At 39.3% G+C, this 27449-nt stretch overlaps 1 protein-coding gene across 1 annotated transcript in view; it reads right to left on the bottom strand.

Moving 5' to 3' along the window:
- The window catches only part of LOC135210909 (transmembrane protein 201 homolog), a 132414-nt gene that overhangs the window by 45978 nt on the left and 58987 nt on the right, over positions 1-27449 (bottom strand). The window contains 3 exon segments of the mRNA XM_064243860.1: positions 3436-3531; positions 6255-6512; positions 24347-24494. Coding sequence (XP_064099930.1) covers positions 3436-3531; positions 6255-6512; positions 24347-24494 — 502 coding nt within the window.

Raw genomic sequence — 27449 nt, 5'->3', positions numbered from 1 at the left:
AAGGGAGTCGCGGGAGAGCTTTCCGACGACTTCCTGGCAGACCTTCGCTTCCCCTACCCCCGCACAGCAGTGAAAAGTAATATGAAAATGAAACAGAATACTGCCCTTGCGATTCACTTCATAGAACTTAAAGGGGAAAAGATCAATTCCCGGGTAAGAACGGAAACTTGATCCAAATAATATGATGCTATCATAAAATATATATGAAAATGAAACAGAATACTGCACTTGCGGTTTCACTTTCACAGAAAATAATCGTAAGGATCAATTCCCGGGTAAGAGCAAAAATTGATCCAAATTAAATTTATGCAAATAAATAAATGAAAATGAAAAGAATACTGTATTGCGAATCCACTTTCCTTGCATTTTATCATACAAAATAAAAGGCTCGTGCCGAGCGCAATCACGCTCTCGGTAACGAACGCACAGGGCAAAAATATAATGAAAAAGTACTTACATTTTTCAATTACACACTTTCGCCCAAAATACATGACTCGGCGCGAGCGCGCCTGCCCTCAGCACCGAGACATAATTCAAGGGTTCAATTCATGAAAAGAGAGGAAATCGCCGCATCTACGGCGATAGCTCCATGTTGGTTCATAATTAAGTAATGAAAATGAAAACAGTGTACTTACAGTTTCATTTTCAAGTCAAACAAACCATTAGTAGAAAACACAATATAAACAAAGCATACGACGATGAAGCAGGCAGAGAGCGATGACGAACACGTCCTTCACACGCGCGGCCGAAAGCAAAAGTGATTTGTTTACGCCGCGCGACTGTCGGACAAGCAGTTAACTACCGTTCTCCCCTTGTTCGAAGCTTACGACCGTTCCAGCTGCCGCTAGCTACTTCCTATTGTTAAAGGACCGATGGTTTGTATTACGTATCGGAACAAGTTAATGTTTTCCTAAATGTTATTACTACTGTAATTATACTACTACTATTAACATTTATAAAAAGTTAAAGAATGACAAAGGTCGCTGTGAAGCAATGTAACTCAATGTTTACATTTCTGCTGGCCACTCAACTACAAGTTGATGTCAATGATGTGGAATTATTCATGAATAGGCTATATATTATGAAGATATGCTAATAATATATAAGGTGAGAATGGTTTTATTACCTTTATTGTTAGTTAACCCTCTTACGCCGACTGGACGTATTTTACGTCAACATTTTTTGTCTCTCGTGTGCCGACTGGACGTATTTTACGTCGACTTACAAAAGTTTTTTTTTTAAATTCGCGGAAAAATACTTATAGGCCTACCAGCCTAAAACTTTTGAATCACGCGCCTTGGGGGATGCTGGGAGTTCACAGATCAAGGTGTTGTTTTGTTTACAATCGTTACGCAGGCGCGCAAGCGCGAATTTCTTTCTTGCCGCACTAAAAAGTATCTGTGACACATCTCGGAAATTATTTCGTCACTTTGACATAATTTTTGTACCATTGTAAATTAGCCGTTACATGAAGTATTATATATGAAAATGTGCGCATTTTTATGTAGAATACAACAATAAAATACTCATGATTGTAGCTTTTATCAGTTTTGAGATATTTTCATATAAATAACGATAATTGCCAAAATTTCAACCTTCAGTCAAATTTGACTCTACCGAAATGGTCGAAAAACGCAATTGTAAGCTAAAACTCTTATATTTTAGTAATATTCAATCATTTACCTTAAGTTTGCAACTAATTGGAAGTCTCTAGCACAATATTTCGATTTATGGTGAATTTATGAAAATAATAACATTTTCTTTACGTCCGCGCGGTAACTCTTCCGAAAAAATCATACGTGCGATTGTGGTAATATTTGCACCATTTTAAATTAGCCGTTACATAAAGTTTTATATATGAAAATGTGCGCAATTTCATGTAGAATACAACAAAAAATAATTTAAGGTTGTAGCTTTTCTCATTTTTGAAATATTTGTATATAAATCACGATAAATAGAAAAAAAACCATGTTCGGTCAACTTTGACTCTACCGAAATGGTCGAAAAACGCAATTGTAAGCTAAAACTCTTACAGTCTAGTAATATTCAGTCATTTATCTTCATCTTGAAACAAATTCGAAGTCTCTAGCAAAATATTTAGATTTATGGTGAATTTTTAAAAAAAATCTTTCCTTCCCTCAGCGCGCGGATTCTCCGCCACAAATCGCCGAAATGTGTACGTCCTATTCTCGGAATATTTGCTCCGTTTCATATTAGGCATTTCATAGAGTTTTATATATGAAAATGTGCGCAATTTCATGTAGAATAAAACGAAAAATATTTGAAGGTTGTAGCTTTTCTTATTTCCGAAATAATTGTATATAAAAAATATATTTATAAAAAAATTCGACATTCGGTCAACTTTAACTCGTCAGATATGGTCGAAAACTGCAATTGTAAGCTAATACTCTTACAGTATAGTAATATTCAATCATTTGTCTTCATTTTGAAAGATTGGAGTCTCTAGACAATATTTAGATTTAATGGTGATTTTTTGAAAAAATATTTGTTTACGTCCGCGCGTTACGAATTCATGCATTATTTTGTGATAATATTTTCTCTGTGTTGCTTTTATAGTTTTACAATGTGTTATATACCAAAATGATCGAAATTTAGTGTACATTACAACAAAAAAAGTAACTTGTTACCTTTAACCGTTTTGCGCACAGCGCGATTTGAATACAATTATAAATGAAATTTCGTTTTTGCGTTATCATATATCGCATTATTTATGTATGATAATGATAATTTTTTTCATTTCTGATGGTTGCATACTAAACTTCAGGCAATGACAAAAAAAGGATCCAAAAATGAACTCTTAATTCTTGAAAACTAAGCGAGCTGTGATTTTTTGAAAAAAATATTTTTTCCGCTTCCGCGCTCACTCCGAAACCCCTCCGGCATACGGGAGACAATTTTTTATTTACCGCTCCAGCGTAAGAGGGTTAATATCATAATGTGAATCTGTTCATGCATTTGCTGGTTTTTGGAACCAGACAAGGCTTAGCCTACCACGGACAAGCCTACAATGCTGCGATTCATACCAGCGATATAGACTAAGAAGTGGCCGAAGGAAAAACCCATGATTAACTGATACTGTGATTGCTGATCCGCGACTAAGCGAAGCCCCACTGTACTTGAAAACGTAAGCCATCCAACATACCTGCAGTACTAGTACTTTCCTTATACCTTTACATTTGACTTTAAAAAAATTTACTCCTAGCAAGTATGCACAATATTAACAACAGGAAAAACGAATCATACACTAATTCTCTAGCAGTTAAAAAACAAACCCATACTTTCTGAAAGTGGAAATCAACAAAGTTAACTATAAAATGAATGTTTTAAAGTCATACTCAAACTTTCAAGTTAGAATTCAACATTCTGGTATTAACATACCCGCAAGGAATTGTAATCTTCAGAAGAATAACATACCTGCATGGAATTGTAATCTTCAGAAGAAATAAGTTTTTTAGAAGACGTCAGAGCTAGTAAGCCAACCCAGATGAAACTAGTGATGGCATCTGAAACCTGGAAAATTAATGACATTCATTTAGCTGTATGGTCTGTACAAAAATCTTACATTATTAAAAAAACAAAAAGGTAATTCAGCTGTTTAACACTTATATTTATATTAGCCTCTCTGGTCTGACATACATGTTTCCATTTCTTTATCATCACTAAATATGAACATTCATACAAAACCAGCATAAAAGCCAGCTGCCTGGAAAACTAGTGTATGGTAACTACCCCACTTATGAACAAGTTACGTTTCTGGATGGTCATTCATATCTTGAATTGATTGTAAGTAGGTTTTTAATATGTGGTACATAATTTTTGTTCAAGCGATGGACAAGAGAATAGGATATGAGCAAGGGGATGCATTCTGCTCCCTCTCTGTCTTTCCTTGCCAAGAATGAGAATGCTACAGATCCTTTGCCCCATTCATTTGTTATCATGAGAAGAGACTCCTGTGTCAGGTGAGGGCTCTCAGATATTACCTCAGTAGGACGGAAAGGATTTAGGGACAATCAAACAATTATTGGTATTCTGCGAAGGACCCATCACGGTCCCTTTCCAAGAATGCTTCTTTTTTCTTGAGAAGCATTATTAGTGAAGCTCATGCTCAAGTTCAAGAGGACACTCTTCCACTCTTCAGTCATGGCAGCCAAGTCATTAGTTTTTCATCACAGTACGTCTTTGGCCTCGATTCTTCAGTCTACTTTCTGGAGGTCAAAGTCAATATTCGCCTCTCATTATCTCAAGGACAGCAAAACAAAATCAGGAAATTGTAGTACATTTGAGCTTTTATCTGTGGCTGGCATGGTATTGAGAGAAAGAGGTACATGGCACCGATTGTTGCTCTTCCATCTCCTCACCTTGTATTAAAGTGTTTGAGTTTTTTGGAAAGCCTGAGGGTACAACGTACCCAGATTACCCTTCCGTTCTTATTTTACTGGTTGGGGTGGTGCTTTTAATATAGTGTAGGTGACATCGTTGTTTTTTCTAGTCTACACTCAGGGCAAGAGCAATATTTTATTCTTTGTCATCCAACAGTGTACTTCCATGACTTGGTGATTTATGGCACATAGCTGTCTACCTCGGCTGTCCAAAATTATTTGTGGTGGTGCTATGATTGCTAGTGTAGGTGAACAGGACCTACCCACTTTCAGATTGTTAGGTACAAAATAGCAAAGCCTTCCAATTTGTTTGAGCCATCATGTCCATCTGTTAAGAGGAGGGAGGGCTTCAATTATGTAATTGATTGGTAAGTATATGTAAAAGTGCATTTTATAAAAAAAAAATATCATTTTTACTTAAGTTAATAATTAAGCAATTACATAGCTAAGTCCACATTAAAAGTAGTTGGGAATCATAGAATAGACATTTTGCTAGCATTGTCTTGATGCTTATTGTACCTTACCTGGTAAGAGAGCTGTGGCAGATTGCCCTTGGTTGGTGCTCTCTTAACCTGTAGGTGTGGCAGTATTGGTCAAGAATCATCTCTACAGAGTAGAGATGATTTTTGACAACCTTAAATCCTGCAGAGATTTTCAATGATAGGCTAACCCTTGAAGTATCGATAGCTGTGTCAATACTGCATATTTCCGTGTATTGTTTTCATGTTCACCCATGCTTTTATAACAAAAACACAAGAGAACATCAAGTGAGGGAGCATGCAAAGCTGTTTGTAACTGTTTAGAACAATTCAGTCATATAAAAGATAATTGTATAAAATAATTATCGTTCATTATTGTATATACTGTTATAAGCGGTTGTTTGAGAATGGCAATGAAACGTAAACAAAACAATTGCTTCCCTTTAAGGTGATGTATGTATGAAAAACATGATATAGAATCAGCATTATTAACCCAGCTTTGATAATTTACTAAAGGAATGTATTTCTGAATATGTTCCATTCAGCAACTAAAGACAGTGATGATATTAGCAATACGTGATCAACTGCTTATTTTTAGTGTGTGTGTGTGTGTGTGTGTGTGTGTGTGTGTGTGTGTGGTGTGTGTGTGTGTGTGTGTGTGTGTGTTTTTTCAACCAAACTTCACTAATTTACAATAAAAGGTATCTACGAATTATATATCTTCTAACAAATAATGGCAATGAAGATATCGATGATATCGATAGTACTCAAATCAGCCGATTTTTGAGAATGTACACATTATCAAACGCAAATGACATACATGTTTATATTCTGTGATACAGTAACAATGATAATCAGTAATACTGTAATTGGATACAACAAACAAAACAACCTTTATTTAGGTCATCATTATTATAAATATAGTTGAACTCTTTAATTTTTGCAAATAATCACTTTTATCCCCCCAAAAATTAAGGTTGGTGGTAATTTAGAAGTCGTCCTATACAACAGATATGAGATAAATTCATGAAAATTTGCCATGATTTTTTACCTCGCCTTATCTAAAGGTTGTCTTATGCGTGGAAATATATGGTATGCTCTTTCAATAATTTAATATGCATCTTACTCTAATTTAATATGCATCTTACTCAGGGTGTGTTTACCTAATTTTACCATATGAAATGTTATTTCTATACCTTCTAAAATTAGTCAGCATGAGTTGAAAAAAACCAAAAACAAATTGCAAGGCTTGAAATATCTTCATGATCTGCATTCCACCACTTATATAGGATTAATATTAAAACATTAAACACCAAATATAACAAATAAAATGGATCTTTCTAAAACATGCCTTGAAAGGCCAAACAAAACTTACCAGGAGGATATCTTTCCCAGCTCCAAAAATTGCGAAGAGAACCATGATAAGGCCAAGAATAACCAATGGTAACTGAAATTTATTAATCTGTGCGAGATATATTTCACCATTTATCCCAAGGTCCAGAGAGACAATCTGCACTCCTGAATGGTGCTGAAGATGGTGAATATTTGAAAGAAGAATGCCAAGGGATAACAATGCAGCCATAATTCTAGCAACACAAAGGTAAAATGGTATCTTGGGTAGAGCAACATTTTTCTGAAAGAAAAATAAGCAATCACTACTTTTGTTTCATATTAACAAATACTGTTTCTGAAATACACATAAAAATAGCTCAAAATAAAATCTAAAGATTTTTTCATAGCATACAACCATTTTTTCCATGGACCACTATTGCTAGAATTACTTCAAAATAAGACTAGAACAGCAGTTAAGTGTTTACTTCACAATAGGTAAAATTCCCAGGCACACTGCTTTGATGCAACTGCTGTGTCACAAATTATAAGTTTGGAAGACAAATTATCCACAGCAAAAGATTGGTTTGCATGTGTTTAAATGATTCCTTCATTTACAAACACATACTACTAATTTTCCATGAAACTAGAGTACACTTGGCATGGAGGTGATTTTGCAACAATGTTATGTCGACTGTAAAATTAAATTTGGGCCGTGTCCAGTACATAATTAAAATCATCTGAAAATTTTAAGTTTTGTTTTAAATACTTACATCTCCATTACACAGCATTTACTCCATGCCAGTCATAGTTCGACAAATTTAAACAAAAAATGAGAACACTCAGTTTTCATTGAATATCCCACCCTCTATCCATCTACTTGCCCCACTCCCCCTACAGGGGACCAATAGATATAAACACTCATAGCTGGTCGGTCTACTTCTGTCCACTTTGAATGTGGGGAGGTAGAAAGAAAAATTTACATAATGGAGGTATTTATTAAAAAATAAATCTCAAATTATTTATATTTTTCAAAATGAACCTTTGAAAAAGGTGGGCAAAGTTGAAATTAGCCAACCCTGTCAAGGCTACTCAGTAACAAATTCCTTTGTAAAAACCAGTGTTTGCTTACCATCAGCCTTTACTGCCCCCTTCAGAAGATTGTCACTCGCATACTAGATCCTCATCATAAAGATGCCAAAAGTCTCTTTGGAGGCTGACCCCCTTCAGCAGGAGGAGGGGTAAGGTTACTGTGCCCAAAATCCTGCAGAGCCAACAATGGAATATACTAACTTTGAATATTTTCCTAGCCTAACCTTTTTGAACAAAAATGTGCAATCTATCCACCTGTTCATGTTCTCTGGTCCCATTATACTCCAGCTTACACCTTTGAACACCACAACAAGACTTACAACCCAAAAACTCCTATCCATCAGAGAGCTCTCCCCTACCAACCAAACAACCCACGCACGTCTCCTTCTGCCCGTTATAGTTTACATTCACCAGATGCCGCCGCCATCTTGTCTTCCATGACGTCACAACACAACTTAAATACATCAATATACACCTAAAATCAACCATATGCTGCCCATACATAGGACATCCACCATATTTCCACAATGCAGAAAATAACAATATCAATAAAAATGAAATAACTCTTGACTAAACTGATATATAATATATAATCACTCTTATCTCTTTCTCCCTCCCCTCCAACTGCTTCCTAACCTAGTCCCCTCTAATTCCTTTTATTCTCAAACTCTTTACTCTCTACACAATTTCTAATATTTTCCCCAGAAATTCCTGCTTTAGTAAACACATCAGCTACTTGATCCTTTCCTTTTATCCATCTTACCTCCTTTATTTCCCAGATTCTATGGTTTCCCTTATTGCTGCAATATCTATTTTTAATCTCTTACTACTTACACCATTACTCGATTTGATGGCAGTCATTAGTGTTTTACTATCAGTATTAACCAACGCTTCTAAATTTCTCCCTTCTACTACTTCCCAAAAATGCTTGAAATATATCAATCCTTGTATAGCCTCCCCAACACTCAGGCCTTCTGCTTCAATGGTGGATTTTGCCACTCTCCTGGATTTCCTGGACTTCCTCCATATGGGACTTCTCTTACCATCTGTCATGGATATAATATAACCCAGTTGAGTATGGCCATCTTCTTCTATGTTCCCAAATGTATTTTTTCTTCCATCTCATTTATTGTAACTTCACCCTTCATGTTCTTAGTTTTTCTCACAATTTTAAAAAGCTTATTCATATCCTAAGTCGTTCCTTCTTTAAATGCTTTACTTAATTCACTAACATTGTATGATATTTCTGGCATGGTATGTAGCAATACTCGGTTAACTCCTTTTGTTCTCCTACCACTGAGCTATACTCTGTTAACTCCTTTTTTTCTAACACTATTACCCGTATATCTTCTAGCTTCTGGTTCTCTTATAGAATTTATAAACTGCCAATGATTAAGGCAAAATCTATTCTCCTTCTGCTCTACTACTACTACTACTCCTATATACTTGATCCTTTTACTTTCTTATTCTCCTACTTGCAATTTCCCTTTCAATTTCCCAATGGTTTCTTTTAAAAATCCTTACATTCCTCCATAACAAAAATCATCTACATGAGTACACAAATACCATTCACTTCATTGTCTTTTTTCCAAAAGAATATAATAAGTTCTAGTCTACTTCTCTCACCTTTAAGCCCCTCCACTACTTTCACCACTTCACAATAGCATGCTTTTGCTGCGTCCATGAGCCCATAAACAGTTTTCTTCAACTTCCATAATCCCCTCCAACCATCTTCCCTAGGTGGCTTTAAATATACTTCTCTGTATTTCATCACCTTGTAAATATGCAGTTTTGACATCCAATGTATAACAATTCCAATCTTTCACTTTTATTATGGTCAAACAAAATTTTAGAATTTCAGCATTGCATGTGGAATGTCTTTTTCCCATTCTGCCATCTCCTCTTCAAAACCTCTAGCTACCAATCTTGCTTTACTTTACATATTCTCTCCCCTCTTTATCTTTTCAGTTACTATCCATCTTGTAGATATAGCTTTTTGTCCAACATCATTTACCTCCTCATATACCTTGCTTTCTCTCCAACTTTGAAGTTCTTTTTCTTTAGCTTCCATTACGCTTCTATTTTCAAATCCTAGCAACACCACCTCTTCATCTTCAATTTTTCTACCTGACTACAATCCCTCAAGTTAACCCACCATTTGCCACCTGGCTGTGAGTCTTCTACATTGTACATATCAGCCCATGATTTGCTTGATCTTTTTCCTGCAAAGACTTAATATAGTTCATTCTTCTACTTATCCTGTATCATTGTTTACTTTACAGCTCTAACTCTACTTTCCTTTTTGAAATTTGGTATCTCTTCTATTATCTCACCTTCTATTAACTCACTTTCCCCGTCATCTTCCACTGTTTCCCCTACCTATCTCTTTCTAAGCCTCTTCTGCATCTGCATTCCTTCTCCAGCCCACTATCATCTTTCCTTCCTGCCTATCTACATTCCCTTCATTTGGGCCATCGGATCTACCTTTCACAATGTGATTTATCTATTCTAGAAGATATATTTCTGTTTCTGGTGATAGTCTTTGAATCCTAGTACGTAATGTGTATTCTAGCTACTTCTCTTAAAAATCCCAATGTTTAACTACTACTGTTTTCCCTGATACTCCCACCACCTGAGCAGGTCCTCTCCATTCATTTTCATTTTTCCTCTTATAGAATAACACATCTCCCACCACTGCTTCTTCTAATTTATGTTCTCTGACGTTTTTGTTTAACTCAATTCTTATTTCATTACACGACCCATTTTTTATAAACACTTCTCTGGCCTTGTGCATTGCATTCAGTGTGTCCCTTACCATACTCTCTTCCATCCCTTTCTCTCTGCTTGCTGGAGTTGAACTCTCTTCTCACATTAGATTAGGCAAGGAAGGGTTTTTTCCAAATACTAATTGGTTAGGAGAGAAACTTCCATAATTCATTAAGCAGTTCCTAGCACTCACTACGCATTTCAATGCTATGGACAATCTACTTCCTCATCCTCCATCTAATTTCTTACACCCCTTGATCATGCCTATGGTCTTTTCACATAATCCACTGCTCCATGGAGATTCCGATGCTGTGGCTAATACTTTAATATTCTATCTTTCTGCCATCCTCCTCACTTTTTCATTTTTAAATTCTCCCCCATTGTCTGACAATATTTTGGAAGGCGCTCCAAATATAGCAAACCAGCTTGACAATACACCTCATTGCCAGATCAACTATTACCAAGAACTTACTTTCTTCTATCTCTCCCACATCCACTGCTACAACTTCATTCAATGTTTTACTCCAAGAAAATCCTACTACTGGTTTAGCTGGATTTCTTTTGTATCTTTTACATAACTCACAATTTCCAATCAGGTCTGTAAGTAACTTTTTTATTTTCTACTCTTCTTTCTCTATTAACCTATTACTCCTTTGTGCTTCCTCTGTCAGCTTCCATATTTCATCTCCACTTCCGAGACCAAAATGTAAATGTAATTTCTTCATTTTGCTCTTAATTTCCCTCATTCTTTCCCTTCCAACCCTCCAATAATAATTTTTCTACCTTCCTCCTCCTTACTGATACTCTTCAATGACCCTGATTGCCCTCTCTTAACTTTACCTTCATTCCCTCTAATATTTCTATTAATACACAATTTTCTTTCAAATGTATGGTCATACTCATTTTGCTCATGGTTTGCTTACATATTAGCCATGATATATCACCCTGCAGAATTTCTATCTTCAAATAAAACTTCTTGTTTTTTAATATCACTGGTGTTTCCATTACTCCTTTTGACTTGTAAGATGTCTCGCCAAAATTAAACACTTTATTAGACTGTCCTAGTATCCTTCATTCACATCAACTCGTTCCCAACTAAAATCCATGACAATGGGTCCTAGTCACAATTTCCTGCAAATTGTCGGTTTACACCATCTAAAATTGTATCAACCACTTCCCACGACTCTTCCTCTATTTTATTAACTTCTCCTACATCAACTTCTTCTGGCCCAGTTTCTGTTTTCTGCTTATTTTCTTCTTGTTTTGTTTCAGTTTTCTTCCAATTACTTATTGTTTTGTTTCAGTTTTCTTACAATTACTTTTTGTTTTGTTTCAGTTTTCTTCTGATTATGAAAATTCTGTGGACAATCCCTAGCACAATCCATTCCAAGCTGCATATTCCACATAATGTTACTTTTCCTTCTTGGTTTACAGGATTTCTTTGCCCCCCCCCCCCCCTCCCCCTCTGTTTCATCTTCCCCAATATCTCTGGTTTTCCCTCCCTCTCCCAGAACTCGCATTGCCTTCTGGCCCCCATTCCCATTTTGCTTTATTCCTTAATACCTCAAATAGTCTTTTCATTATTTGTGACACTGTTTCATACTCTAACTTTCCTTAACCACAAGCTGCTAATACCATTTGCTTTTCCCCATTGCTCTGTCACACTCGAATGCTGCCTTTTCGTACCTAATTAAAAATTCCCTCATCTTTTTGCCCGATTCTCTTCTTATTTGAAAATAGTTTTTCATTCTACTGTAATTCTCCATTAGCGTGTCTTTTAGATAGGCTTCATCTAGTTTGGCTAGGATTATCTTTGGACCCTCTGTTCACCTCATCTAATCCTTCCGCTAGTTCTTGGGCTTTGCCTTTTAAGCTATTCTTATATCTATCGCTGGGTATTTTTTATCTTCTCCAAACAACAATAGCCAATTTCGACTTGACCTCTCCATCCTTTGTACTCTTCTTGTATCCCGCTAAACCTCGGACATTCCCTTTTTCATCTAATCTTCCTTTGTTCACTGTCTGATCCAACCATTTTTGATCAACCATGCTCTCTTACCAGTTTGAATATTTTCCTAGCCTAATTTTTCCTTTTGAGCACAAATATACAATCTACCCACCTGTTCACATTCTACGCTCCCAGTACACTACAGCTTACACATTTGAACAATACCACAATAAGACTTACAACCCAAAAACTCCTATCCGACAGAGAGCTCTCTCCTACCAACCAAAAACCCAAGCGCGTGTCTCCTGCTCATTATTGTTTACATTCACCATACTCCACCGCCATCTTGTCTTCCATGACGTCATATCCTATGATGTCACAACACAACTTAATACATCAATAGGCACCTTCTAAAATCAACCATATGCTTGCCCATACACAGGATATTTCCACAACGCAGAAAATAACAATATCAATAAAAATCAAATAACTGACTAAACTGATATATAATATATAATCACTAACAAGTACATACAAACATACAAAAAGTATACTTCTAATACTCCACACAATCTCAAAGCTTCCCAAAAACCACAACCAGGTTTACATGCAGTTGGCACCTCTTGAAAGTGCAGCCCTTTATATATTGTTAACGCCTTCTTTACTGTCAGTTTGTTTGGGTGTTTGGGGGTACACAGAGTACCACCATTTAAGAATATTGCATAGTACCAGGTACATGAAGGTGGTACACACGTACTACCAAGCTGACTCTTTTCAGTTCAAGACCTCTTATGATTTGGTAATTTTGGTTTGAAGGGCATACAATGTAGCAAAATAAACATTGCTAGCTACCTAGGTTCAGACATTTTGGTGTATACTGTGTACACACATGCACATATACATACATATATATTGATGATAAAAACTTTAGTATTTGGAAACAAAGTGTAATCTCTCTCTATAATAGATGTAAGAGTTACATGGCAACACTTACTCGTGATATTAAGCGTGATGACTCAAGTGGAAGGGAAGTTAGGGTATGTCATTTCACCTTGTGCTTCTGGGCAGTAATCATCAAATGTGTCATAGGCTCTGATACTGGTGTTTATTACAATGATAAGTGAAAAAATGTACCCAAGAAACCACGCTAGTTTCTATTTTTAGACATACAAGCATGAAAATGTAAAAAATCTTTTACGCAAGTACAAAACCAATTGTAATTTTGTTTTTCTGTGCTTCTCGTCTCCTGTCTTCTTTCTCTGGAAATACTTCAGAAAAAGTTTATACGTGAAGAGGAAAGATTATACTAGCCAAGTGAAATATGACCCATTTACTTTATATTCTTTTCATAACCACAAAAATCGGTTAGGTAGTGATAATACATATCGGCGTGAAGACATGGACTGCCCCTGGATTTGCATTTTAATCTATACAGCTCCGATAAAACTGAACAGAAATTTGTGGACTTTCATCTTGTCATTAGGAAAAAGTTCCTAGATTACTTAGAAGTCTTTGGAGCAGAGGAGCTAGACGACAATTCCACGCAGTTAGGTGAAGCATTTCAATATTTCTGTAAAGCTTCACTATCTCCACCTGATGAACAGATGTGTCTATGGAGGTAATGCCTAGGAACTCTAATAATGTGTGGAAGGACTGAGAACCAATGCCTCCTCAGCCACCAAAGCATGATTAGAAGTATGGTGGAGTTCCCGGTACTACTCCTCAACCCTAGATTACCCCCTTCAACAGCGGAAACATAGAGAAGGCATACATAAAAAAAAGTTTGTCAAATCTTGAACCATAATGTCTACTGCCCAGGCTTGAGGGCCTGAAACTGAGGAAACATGAAGCTGGAGACAATGATCCAGCTTCTCTGCAAAAAACATCAATGAGGGGTTGGCCAAACACTCCAAATTGTCTTGCAAACTACAGTGTGAAGATCAATAAAGAGAGTATTTGTCCTGGATAACTTAAGATGTCCACCAATCATACGGTCGACCAGGAACCAAGTGAGGCATGTGGAGAATATTTTTCTCCACTGTCTAGAGGCTGAAGCCTGGTGATGGCTTTCTGAAATGAGCTAGAGAAGGCATGCCCAAGAAAACAGAAATCCCTTCTGGATAGCCAAGAACTCCATGCAGTTAATGAGAACACTCCTCATACTAGGACCACTCTCTTGGAGTGACTAGTTCCTGATAACCACTCCCCTATCCTTGTCCAAAGCATCTGAATACAATGAGTGTTGCATTCAAGGACTCTAGGAACTTCCCTGTGAGAAGCAATACTATGGAAAACAACCACTGAAGGGAAAAACCTGTTCTGCAGTTAATGAGAACACTCACTCCTACCAGCGACCATACCCTTGGAGTGACTGGTTCCCTAAACCACACCCCTATCCTTGTCCAAAGCATCTGAAGACTGTGAGTCTGGGTTCAGGGACTCTAGGAACTTCCCTGTGAGAAGCAATACTATGGACAATGACCAATGAAGGGGAAAAAACCTGTTCTTGGCTCCACAGCTACAGCTCATGACCTAGCCAAGTCTCTCTCCATGTCAGTGCAACTGAAGAGGTAACATCCATAGTCGAGCACTCGGAACTAACTTCTCCGGAGAAGACAAGTGGCCTAAGCAATACAACCAGCATTATCAAACATGCTCCCTGATTGTCTACTCGAGTTTGTGTTGGAAAACCTTGAATAGTACAGAATCTTTTGTCATCCCCAAGTATGTTATTCTCTGTGTAGTTTCCAGAGTTGACTAGTGACATTCTAAGTAAGTCTAGGGCCTTGTCAAGCCCCGTACATGTTCTCTTGCCTTCAGGCAAACCGCCTGGACTTCACAATGGCAACCTAGTTGTCCAGGTAAGAAGTAACTATATTCCTAGTAAGTGAAATATTCATGAAGGGGATAGCCCCTGGTGAAAATTTGGGCCATGGAACTCAGTCCAAAATGAAGAGCTCAACATTGATATGTTTTTCCCCAACGACAAAGAGTACGCACTTTACTAAGATTTGGTGAATAGGGACATAAAGGTATGAATCATTCATGTACCCCCTTCAACATTCTACAGTGGTTAAAGACCGTGGAGGTTTACTACATGGAAAAAAGGGGAACAGTTAGCCATGGAAGTTGAGCCTGTACATGTCTAGGACCGCCCAACCTCCCATTGCCTGGCACTAGGAATAGCCAGTGTAAAAAGGCCAGCAAAGTAGCTGGTACTTCCTCTAACACTGCCTTCTCAAATGGAGAGTCTGCAATATAAAAAGCTGCCTCTGGTTGGTGTTCAACTTAACCTGTAGTGGCATGGCAGTAGGGTCACCCATGGAGTGACTCTACTTAAGTGGGAACTATGCAGCAAAGGAAGTATCCAATGGCTAGCAAAGCATCCGTAAATGCCCTAGCCCTGGCCACAGTACCAATATAAAGACAACCAAATAAGACTCTCATCTCCACTGAAGTAAGACAACAACCCATCCACTGAGATTGGTGGGTGCTCCAGGTAAATTGTAAACTGCTGGCTCCCCAAAGTTCAGCACCTTACTACAAGGTGAAGATATGGTAGGAAAAACCCCATGCTTCCTTCCACAATACCATGCCATTTACTAATAACGATCGCAAGATACTGAAAACTTTCAGCAATGTTTTAACTATCTTCCAAAAATACAGGCAGTCCCAGGTTATTGGCGGGGTTCTGTTCTCAGCGTGGTTTTTTTTTTTTAATGGTGCCTCTGCTAGGTACGTTATGGCGCCATAACTCTATCATTGGTACCTTATGGCGCCAATAACCAAAACTGGGCCCGTTATGGCACCATAACTTGCTGACTTTATGGCACTAGACAAGCTCCATAAAACTGGATCGCCATTAACCAAGTCTACCAATAACAGGGGAATACCCATAGTATGAAGCAAAGATCAATAACACTTCCTATAAGTCGATGTAGAATGGACTTAAGGGGCACATAGTCCCTAAAAATTAATGAGGTAGAAGCTGTTCTGACATCTTTAGCTTTCACTTAAAAGGAGAAAAATGCTCTCTTAAATCTGAGTGTGTCCCAGAAAACAAAGACCATTTGGATAAAGAACCCAAGACGTTCTAGTCAGAGGGCGAGAAGAGCTCTTGCTATAACACCATAGGTTATGAATGGCCTAGAACTTCCAGTCACTTTCAGGTAACACCTGAACACTCCAACCAGAGAGAGGGCTCTCTATTCTCCTCTTAGGTAGTGAGCGCTTCTGGATGCTCAGAGAAAGAGCTGGCGTCAGGCTGTGGTTGGCACCAGGAGAGCTGGGCACCATGCGAGCTAGGAGCTGGTTGGCACTCCAGGAAGACAAGGGTGTCCGTAACGTTTAAAAGCACAATCATGGATTTTAATTTAAGCTGCCGCACAAGTGGAAACTATAGTTATACAATTCCCTGGTAAGTTACTTTCCCTGCTCTACCCAAATTCAAAAACATCCCTTTTCTGAATGAATTCCTCTATACAGTCTTACTGCCCTTCCTCTTCCATGGCGCCCTGCCATCCATTCGCCCCCCCTTAGTCTGTTCAGCATTGCCAACCATTGGAGAGTAGCTTTTTTATCATTTTCAAAAATTTATATGAAGTATCTTATACCTCTTGGCCATTGGTATGGTGCTGTCAGATAATGAAGATCCAGGTAATCAAGGAATTTCTGTGCATCAACTCCTTTGCCCACATAAGGATCAGAGGACCTAATGTTCGATCCAGGCTACAGACAAGCTCACCTTAACCACCCAACTCTTCAGAGGGTATTTTATTCTCCATACAGCTGGGAGGGAAAGTTTGAGGAACACTAAAAGCAGGGATAGCGAGAGGAACAGTAAGAGCAAGGACAATGATAAACCCCAAAAACCAGTAAATAGGTGCATTAATTATAATCATTCTCTTTATATTCCACAATGGTGCCTGCTTTTCTGATCATTGACAAAACAAATAACCTTTTCAACCATGTTCACTTACTAAAGGGAAGTTTTACAGATACTGTAATGACAAATCACTGACGAGAATATTCGATCTAGCCAGTGACAGCAGCTTACCATCCTTAATTCCTTTACAGCCTATGATGAAATGATAATTCTAAAATTTATCTAGGATGAGAAATTTCAGGCGCTTTGAGTTTCTGTCCAGTAATTCAAAATGAAACTTAGCAAGTGCAGACCAAACAGGGAAAAAACACTGAAAACATTTCAAAATAAATACAAATGTTTATCTAAAAAAAATTTTTTTTTGCGCAACTGAAGAGGACTGACTGTACACAAATCATAAAATCAGCTGCATCACAATTCATAAAAATAGGTTGCATTACTTGAATAGAAGAGGCTGAGTATTAGTTATGGAAACAGCAGGACAGACTAGTAAAGTTCAGAGAACCCAACAAGCCAGCCATAAGAGAGCCAAGCCTTTTAACTTTGTGGCCAGGTTAACCAGAGCCAGCAAAATGATCAGCAATTTTATATGCTTTCTATAAATACTTGTGCTGGGGGTTGGATTCTGGATAACAAGTCAGCTTATCATGAGCAAACCAAAAACATAATCCACCTGGTAGCAGTAACAGTAATGATAATTTACTGAGAAAATTCTAGTAAAATTATATAAACTTAAAAATGATATTGTTATGATACAATAAAGTTTCATACATACTTACCTGGCAGATATATACGATTAGGGCCCACCCAGCCTCCCCGCAGGAGACAGGTGGAAGAGAGAAAATATGATAGAAAACGGGGATGGTTCCTAGTCCTGCCGCCCAGGGCAGGCCGGTAGATCACCTGACCTACCTGTAGCGAGTGGCGCGAAATTTGAATTTCTGTCGGGGACGACGGAGTCTTAGCTAAGTATATATCTGCCAGGTAAGTATGTATGAAACTTTATTGTATCATAACAATATCATTTTCATACAATCAACTTACCTGTCAGATATATACTTAGCTGATTGGCACCCTTTGGTGGAGGGTAAGAGACAGCTAATTCTGGAATAGACAGGTAAACAACATATGTTGTAGGTATAAATAAAACCTTGGTTCCTACCTGATAGGTGGTAGACTTCGTGGGTGTTTGCCCAGTAGTCTGCATCACCTCAAGAAACTTTAGCGAGATATATGATCTATGGCCAAGAGTTCTTGTGGGTCTGCCGAAGGGGTCTTATCCGCTTACTCGGCAGAGCCTGAAAGGACTTTGTCAATTGGTGCTGATCCACTTATAAGACAATACACCTTATGAAGGAGCAAACAACCAATCCCGACCACCTGATCCTAACCACATGTTAGAAATAAAGATTGTTCCGAGTTATCCCCCGAACTCTTCACAACAACCATAACTCAAAAAGCACAATACACACACATACATAAATTTCAAAAAAAAAAATTTATACTCATCTAATTAGATATCACAAGAGTTTCTTACTGAACAACAGAGACGGCCGCCCGTGCAGCACCAAGTCCTTTTTGTTAGAAGAGACTCTAGAACATATCTAAAAAGAAGGTAAGAAGGTAAGTATATACTTAAGGATTGGTGTTGGCTCCCATACCCAGGATCGTATCCGCCGATACGAAAGGACCCAGAGAAAAAAATTTCTCATAGGTCACACGAACGTCTCTCAAGTAATGAGATGCAAATACTGAGTTGCACCTCCAAAATGTCGTATCTATGATGTTTTTAAGTGACATATTCTTTTGAAACGAGAGAGATGTCGCTACTGCTCTCACTTCATGAGCTTTCACTCTTAACAGTCGGAACTCTTCGTCAGGACAGATCTTATGCGCGTCTGTAATGACGTTTCTCACAAAGAATGCAAGAGCATTCTTGGACATCAGTCTTGTGGGGTCTTTTTCCGCGCACCAAAGACCTTGTCTAGAGCCTCCCATCTGGTGTTTTCTCTGAAGGTAGAATTTTAGAGCTCTTACAGGACATAGAGACCTCTCTGTTTCTCTGCCTACGAGACTCGATAAGCCTTTAACCTCGAAGGACTTAGGCCAGGGATTCGTGGGATTCTCGTTTTTAGCTAAAAACAGGGTTTTAAACGAGCAAATAGCTGAGTCTCCCTTGAATCCTAATTTATCCTCCAGAGCTTGTAATTCACTAATTCTCTTTGCCGTAGCTAAAGATAATAGGAATAGGCATTTCCTAGTGATATCTCGAAACGACGCCAGATGAGGAGGTTCGAACCTTTCGGATGACAGGAACTTGAGTACCACGTCTAGGTTCCAGTTAGGAGGGACAGGTTCCTTAGACTTCGTAGTCTCAAAGGACCTTATGAGATCGTAGAGATCCTTGTTGTCTGCCAGATCTAATCCTCTATTCCTGAAGACTGCCGAAAGCATACTTCTGTATCCCTTTATTGTGGATACAGCTAGATGAGATTCTTCTCTCAGGAATAGAAGGAAATCCGCAATTTCTGCTACAGAGGTAGTGGAGGAGGACAACTTCTTAGTTCTGCACCACCTTCTAAAAACCTCCCACTTGGACTGATATACTTGTCTAGTGGAGGTTCTGCGGGCTCTCGCGATCGCGCTTGCAACTTTACGAGAAAACCCTCTTGCTCTGACGAGTCTTTCGATAGTCGAAAGGCAGTCAGAGCGAGAACGGGGAGGTTTTGATGATACCTCTGGAAGTGTGGCTGTTTGAGAAGATCCATCCTTCTTGGGAGGGATCTGGGAAAATCTACCATCCACTCCACCACCTCCGTGAACCAGTCTTGTGCCGGCCAAAAGGGGGCTATCAATGTCATCCTTGTCCCCTTTGAAGCCACAAACTTTTTCAGCACTAGTCCCAGGATTTTGAACGGAGGAAAAGCGTAGACGTCTACGTGAGACCAGTCTAGCAGGAAGGCGTCTACTATCAGAGCTCTGGGGTCTTCCACGACCGAGCAAAAGACTGCCAGCCTTTTGGAGATGAACGTGGCGAAGAGATCCACATGAGGAGTCCCCCAAAGAGACCAGAGATCTTGACACACATCTTTGTGTAGGGTCCACTCTGTGTGAAGGACCTGGTTCCTCCTGCTGAGCCTGTCCACCCTCACATTCCTTTCTCCCTGAACGAACCTTGTAAGCAGGGAGATGTTCCTCTGAGACGTCCTAAGTAGAAGATCTTTTGCAAGTTCGTAAAGGAACAAGGAGTGAGTCCCTCCTTGTTTCCGAATGTAGGCAAGTGCTGTGGTGTTGTCTACATTTACCTGAACTATTTTGTTCGAAACAAGAGGTTCTAAAGTCTTCAGAGCCAGGTGTACGGCAAAGAGCTCTTTGCAGTTTATGTGCCAAGACACCTGTGCTGCTTCCCAGGTGCCTGACACTTCCTTCGAGCCTAATGTTGCTCCCCAACCTTTCTCCGACGCGTCAGAGTACAACACTAGGTCTGGGTTCTGGATTTTCAGGGAGATTCCTTTGTTCTCCTTCAGAGGGGGCAACCACCATTCCAAGTGCGGTCTCATTTCCACTGGAATGGGAAAGGCGTCTGAAAGATGTCCGGTCTTCCAACTCCAAGACCTCGAGGAAGAATTGAAGCGGACGTAAATGAAGTCTTCCTAGTGGGAAGAACTGTTCGAGCGAGGAAAGGGTCCCTAGAAGGCTCAGCCATTCCCTCGCCGACGTCCGTTCCTTCCCTAAGAAGAGAGAGACTTTCTGCAAACCTTTCGCGATTCTCTCTTGCGAAGGAAATACTCGAAAACCCCGAGAATCCATCTGAATCCCCAGATAGACTAAGTTCTGTCTGGGGGTCAGCTGTGACTTCTCGAGGTTTACGAGTAATCCCAACGATCTGATCAGGTTTAATGTCAACGTAAGGTCCTCCAAGCACTGTCTCTCTGATCTGGCCCTGATGAGCCAGTCGTCCAGATACAGAGAGATATTTACACCTTTGAGGTGAAGAAACCTCGCCACATTCTTCATCAGGCTTGTGAAGACCTGAGGAGCTGTGGAAAGGCCGAAACACAAGGCTCTGAACTGAAAGATCCTTCCCCCCGTCATGAAATGGAGGTACTTCTTCGATGAAGGGTGGATCGGGACGTGAAAATAGGCGTCCTGGAGATCCAGAGACACCATCCAATCTCCTTGTCGCATGGCCGCAAGGACTGAGGAAGAAGTCTCCTCGAGAACTTCTCCTTCTGAACAAATTTGTTCAGAGAGCTGACGTCTAGTACTGGTCTCCAGCCTCCCGAGGCCTTCGCAACCAGAAAAAGGCGATTGTAAAACCCCGGGGAGTTTTGATCCAGTACTAGTTCTATCGCTCTCTTGTCCCACATCTGATCCACCATCAATCGAAGAGTATCCCTCAGCACAGGATCCTTGTACTTGGCTGACAGTTCCCGCGGTGTTGAAGTCAGGGGAGGACTGTCCAGGAAAGGGATAAGATATCCTTTCCTTATTACAGACATTGATGAAGCGTCAGTGTTGAAACGTGCCCAAAACTCCACAAATCCCAGGAGCCTGGCACCTACTGGTGCTTGGAGGAGAGAAGCATCACTTTCCCTTTTTAAAGGGACGAAAGGCAGACCTACCTCTCTTCTCAGGAGCCTTCCTTCTTGAGGGAGCTCTGGAGGTCGGGCCACCTCGAAAGGGCTGAACCAATGTACTCGGTCCTTTCTTTTCCGCCGCAGTAGCAGGTTTCTTCTTCCTAGCTGACTGGGTAAGAAGGTCTTGAGTCGCCTTCTCAGTTAATGAACGAGAAATGTCCTTCACTAACTGAGAAGGAAACAAAAAGTCCAATAATGGAGAGTACAGTAGTGCTGCCCTTTGAGAGTGGGAGACAGCTTTCGTCAAAAAGGCACTAAAGACTGTCCTCTTCTTAAGAAGACCTGCTCCAAATAAAGAGGAGATCTCAAAAGAACCATCCTGTACCGCTTTGTCAATACAAGACAGAATACATAGAAGGACTTCTGGGTTGAGTCCTTCCGAATCATGGGCCTTCTTGGACATCACCCCAAGGGACCAATCTAAGAAGTTGAAAACTTCTAATACATGGAAGAGTCCCTTGAGGAGATGATCTAGCTCTGAAATGCCTCAAGTCACACGGGCAGAGTTCAAACCTTGCCTTCGAGATGCATCGACTAAGGTTGAAAAGTCCGCTTCTGCCGAAGACGGAAGAGAAATGCCCATATTCTCTCCCATCTGATACCAAATGCCCCGTTTACCAGCGAGTCTCGCTGGGGGCATGCAGAAGACCGTTCTGACCAACTCCTTCTTTGACTCCATCCAAGAATTTAAAGAATGAAGAGCCCTCTTCATCGAAATGGCGGGCTTCATTCGAAGAAAAGACGAAGACTTCTTCGCCTTTGCGCTCGAGAACAGAGCGCGCAGAGAAGGAGGAGCGGCAGGGGTCAAATCGTCTCCATACTCTTCCAGAAGCAGGGCTGTTAAAACTTTATAGTTAGAAAGTCCTTCTCTTCCCTGATACTCGTCTTCCGAGTTTTCCTCCAACTCGGGGTCTAGAGGAGTCTCTGAAGATAAATCAGGATATCTTTCCTCTGGGGGAGACAAACTCCTGATAGAAGAGGGACTGAGGGAATGATATTCCTTCCTCTTCAAAGTCTGAGCTTTAAGAGAAGCTTCCTTCTTGGTAGGCGCCAAAAGCCTAGGCTTCTCTCCATAAAAGGATGACGCCTCACGCTTGGATGACGCTTCTTGTCCGCCAAGCGTCCTGGCTGACGCCTCGCGTTTGTCTGACTGCTGACGTCTGGATGACGCCTCGCGCCTGGAAGACGTCTCGCTCTCAACTGGCGTCCTGACTGGCGCCAAAACCTTGGCTGGCGCCTCGCGCTTATATGACGCTCTGTATGACGCCTCGCGCCTGTAAGACGCCTCACGTCTATCTGGCGTCACGTCTCTGCCATAAGGTTCCCTCGATCTCGATCTAGAAACTGAAACTTCTGCAGTATGTTTGGAAGACGAAGCTTCACGTCTGCAAGACACCTCTCGTTTTGCAGGAGAGAGAGGACGAGTCTTTTTGATTGGAAGCGAAGCGTCCTTCTTACGAGGAGGATCTCTCGCTAACACTCCCACCAAAGAGGGTAGCTGTTCTTGTACAGCCAGGAGAATTTTCCTTGAAGCTTTTCCCACGTCATCTTCAATCGGGGGAGAAGTAGAAGGCAAGCGTTCTGCTACGTCCATGTAGGGTGATGCTGACGCCACCTTCGCCTTTTTAATAGACGAGGGAGCTTCATCTGAGAAGCGCTCCGGGCTTGAATCCAATTCAGGTTCTCTCAAATACCGTTTCAGAGGCCTAGAAAGGTCCGAACCCTTCCACCCTCGTTTAGGTCAGGGAGAGGGAGAGGAGGAGAAACACTCTCGCAGGACGCTTTTTCTATAGCGGCCCTGAGCAGCCTGAATCGAAACAGAGCCTGCTGAAGGGACGTCTGACCGTTGGGGATTCCCCACGACCTCCTTAAGGCTTTCGACTTTCCTTCTCCTCTGGGCATGGGAGCTTGGAAGAGGTCTAGGCCTGGGAGCGTCGCAGGGACGATCAAACGCCCCCTCCACAACACTGAGACTCACTTCACTGAACATTTCACTTTCACTATCCTTACCTTGTAAGTCCGCCATTTTGGACTTCATCTTATGAATAGTAGCCTTCAGATCGGCGATTTCAGAGGCCGATTCTGAAAGTAAAGCTTGTGAAGTCAACATATAGGGAGAATCCAACTCATCAGGATTAGATATAGGATCAATAAAAGGCTCAATAGGCCTTGTACTCACACCTTTCAAACGTCTAACCCTATCCCTCTCTAACTTCTTCAAATAAGAAGTTAAAGTCTTCCATTCTTCTGCATTTAATCCCTCACATTCATGACAGGTATTAGTAGAAGAACACTGAAACCCCCTACATTTACGACATACAGTGTGAGGATCAACCGAAGCCTTCGGTATCCTCACCCTGCAGCCTACATTCACACACATTCTCACTCACATTTGAGTCAGACATACTGAGAAAAATCAAAAAGCAAGTCCAAATTCAGCCCACAGTAGCGAATGCCAAAAACCACGATCCAGATACGTCACCAAAATAGCCGAGAAACGATGATCAAAGGTTGAAATAAGAATCTAAGTCAGGAGGTAATAACAATAATGTTGATACCACCGGCGACAGAGAAAATATGATAGAAAACGGGAATGGTTCCTAGTCCTGCCGCCCAGGGCAGGCCGGTAGATCACCTGACCTACCTGTAGCGAGTGGCGCGAAATTTGAATTTCTGTTGGGGACGACGGAGTCTTAGCTAAGTATATATCTGACAGGTAAGTTGATTGTATGAAAATAGTTTACTAAAACACTAATATTGTGCAATCCATCAAAGAGCTCTAAATGTATATGAAAAAAACCTCTTACAGTTAATAATTGGGTCTTATTTTCAGCACTTTGTTTCAGCCTCCAAGATATCAGTTTTGGTTTCAGCCATGAGTCCTGCTTGCCCAGCATCTGGTGCAATGTAGCTTCACACTGACGGCACAGTGCATATGTTCTTTCCAGTCTTTTCCTGAGGATTAAAGAGAACTATCATAAGCATAATTATACATTAACAAGAACTATCATGAGTATAATTATACCAAACTCTAGCCACTACCCCACACATCACAATTACTGGACAACTTTAATTCATATAAATAACTACTCCAAAACAAAAAAATTGAGGATGCATCTTGCTTCTCAAAAATTACATTAACCCTTAAACGCCGACTGGACGTATTATACGTTGACTAAAATTGTCCGTCTGGTGCTAAGTGGACGTTCGGTACGTTGACTACAGAAAGTTTATTTAATATTTGCGGAAAAATAGTTATAGGCCTTGTTTGCAAAAAATTTTAAATCACGAGCTTTGAGGGATGCTGGGAGTTCATGGATCAAGCTGTTGTTTTGTTTACAAGTGTTACCCAGGCGCCCATGCACGAATTGCTTTCTTCTCGCACTAGAAAGCATCAGCAACGCATCTCAGAAATTCTTTCGTCACTTTGTCATAATTTTTGCACCGTTTTATATTAGCCATTACAGAGAGTTTTATGTATGAAAATGTGCACAATTTTCATATATAAAACTCTATGTAACGGCTAATATAAAAAGGTGCAAAAATTATGACAAAGTGACGAAAGAATTTCTGAGATGCGTTGCTGATGCTTTCTAGTGCGAGAAGAAAGCAATTCGTGCATGGGCGCCTGGGTAACACTTGTAAACAAAACAACAGCTTGATCCATGAACTCCCAGCATCCCTCAAAGCTCGTGATTTAAAATTTTTTGCAAACAAGGCCTATAACTATTTTTCCGCAAATATTAAATAAACTTTCTGTAGTCAACGTACCCGAACGTCCACTTAGCACCAGACGGACAATTTTAGTCAACGTATAATACGTCCAGTCGGCGTTTAAGGGTTAATGTAATTTTTGAGAAGCAAGATGCATCCTCAATTTTTTTGTTTTGGAGTAGTTATTTATATGAATTAAAGTTGTCCAGTAGAATACAACAAAAAATAACCCATGGTTGTAGCTTTTACAAGTTTTGAAATATTTTCATATAAATCACAATAAGTGCAAAAATTTGAACCTTTGGTCAACTTTGACTTGACCGAAATGGTCGAAAAATGCAATTGTAAGCTAAAACTCTTACATTCAGTAATATTCAATCATTTACCTTCATTTTGCAACAAATTGGAAGTTTCTAGCACAATATTTCGATTTATGGTGAATTTTTTAAAATACTTTTTCCTTCCCTCCGCGCGCGGTAACTCGGCCGAAAACCTCAGAAATTCTTTCGTCACTTAGTCGTAATTTCTGAACCATTTTCTATTAGCCATTACATCAAGTTTGATATATGAAAATGTGTGCAATTTCATGTAAAATAGAACAAAAAACAACCCATGGTTGTAGCTTTTATCAGTTCTGAAATATTTTCATATAAATCACTATAAGTGCCAAAATTTCAACCTTCGGTCAAATTTGACTAGACTGAAATGGTCGAAAAACACAATTGTAAGCTAAAACTCTTACATTCTAGTAATATTCAATCATTTACCTTCATTTTGCAACAAATTGGAAGTCTCTAGCACAATATTTCTATTTATGGTGAATTTTTGAAAAAACTTTTTCCTTACGTTCGCACGTGGTAACTCGTCCGAAAATCTCAGAATTCTTTCGTCACTTTGTCGTAATGTTTGCAGTTTTATATTAGCCATTACATAAAGTTTTAACAATGAAAATGTGCGCAATTTCATGTAGAATACAACAAAAAAATAACTCATGGTTGTAGCTTTTATCAGTTTTGAAATATTTTCATATAAATCATAATAAGTGCCAAAATTTCAACCTTCGGTCAACTTTGACTCAACCGAAATGGTCGAAAAACGCAATTGTAAGCTAAAACTCTTACATTCTAGTAACATTTAATCATTTACCTTCATTTTGCAACAAATGGAAAGTCTCTAGCACAATATTTTGATTTATGGTGAATTTTTGAAAAAACTTTCATTACCTCTCCGCGCGGTAACTTGGCTAAATATCTCAGAATTTCTTTAGTCCCCTTGTCGTAATTTTCGCACTGTTTTCTATTAGGCATTACATAAAGTGTTATACATGAAAATGTGCACAATTTTAAGTAGAATACAACAAAAAATAACTCATGGTTGGGTTGTAGCTTTTATCAGTTTAGAAATATTTTCTTATTAATCACGATAAGTGCCAAATTTAAACTTACATTCAACTTTGACTCTACTGAAATGGTCGAAAATGCAATTGTAAGCGAAAACTCTCAAATTCTAGTAACATTCAATCATTTACCTTCATTTTGCAACAAACAGGAAGTCTCTAACAAATATATTTTGATTTACTATGAATTTTTGAAAAAACTTTTTCCTTACCTCCGCATCCGGTAACTCGGCTGAAAATCTCAGAATTTCTTTAGCCACCTTGTCTTAATTTTCAGTTTTCTATTTGGCGTTACATAAGGTGTTATACATGAAAATATGCGCAATTTCATGTAGAATACAACAAAAAAAATAACTCATGGTTGTAGCTTTTATCAGTTTTGAAATATTTTCATATAAATCACGATATAGAAAAATTTTACCTTCGGTCAACTTTAACTCGCCCGATATGGTCGAAAAATGCAATTGTAAGCTAAAACACTTACAGTCTAGTAATATTCAATCAGTTGCCTTCATTTTGCAACAAACGGGAAGTCTCTAGCACAATATTTTGATTTATGGAAATTTTTTGAAAAAGACTTGCTTTTACGTCTGCGCGTTACGAATTCATGCATCATTTTGTGATAATATTTTCTCTGTGTTGCTTTGATCAATTTACAATCTGTGATATACCAAATTCACCGCAATTTAGTGTACAATACAACGAAAAAAAATTAACTCATTAGCTTTAACTGTTTTGCTCACAGTCTGATTTGTATACAATTATATATGAGAAAAAAATTTTTGCGCTACCATATATTC

Source organism: Macrobrachium nipponense, chromosome 4 (assembly GCF_015104395.2).
Source record: "Macrobrachium nipponense isolate FS-2020 chromosome 4, ASM1510439v2, whole genome shotgun sequence".
Classification (NCBI taxonomy): domain Eukaryota; kingdom Metazoa; phylum Arthropoda; class Malacostraca; order Decapoda; family Palaemonidae; genus Macrobrachium; species Macrobrachium nipponense.
The sequence above is the reverse complement of the archived record's forward strand: the minus strand, read 5'-3'. Positions and strand labels throughout refer to the sequence as shown.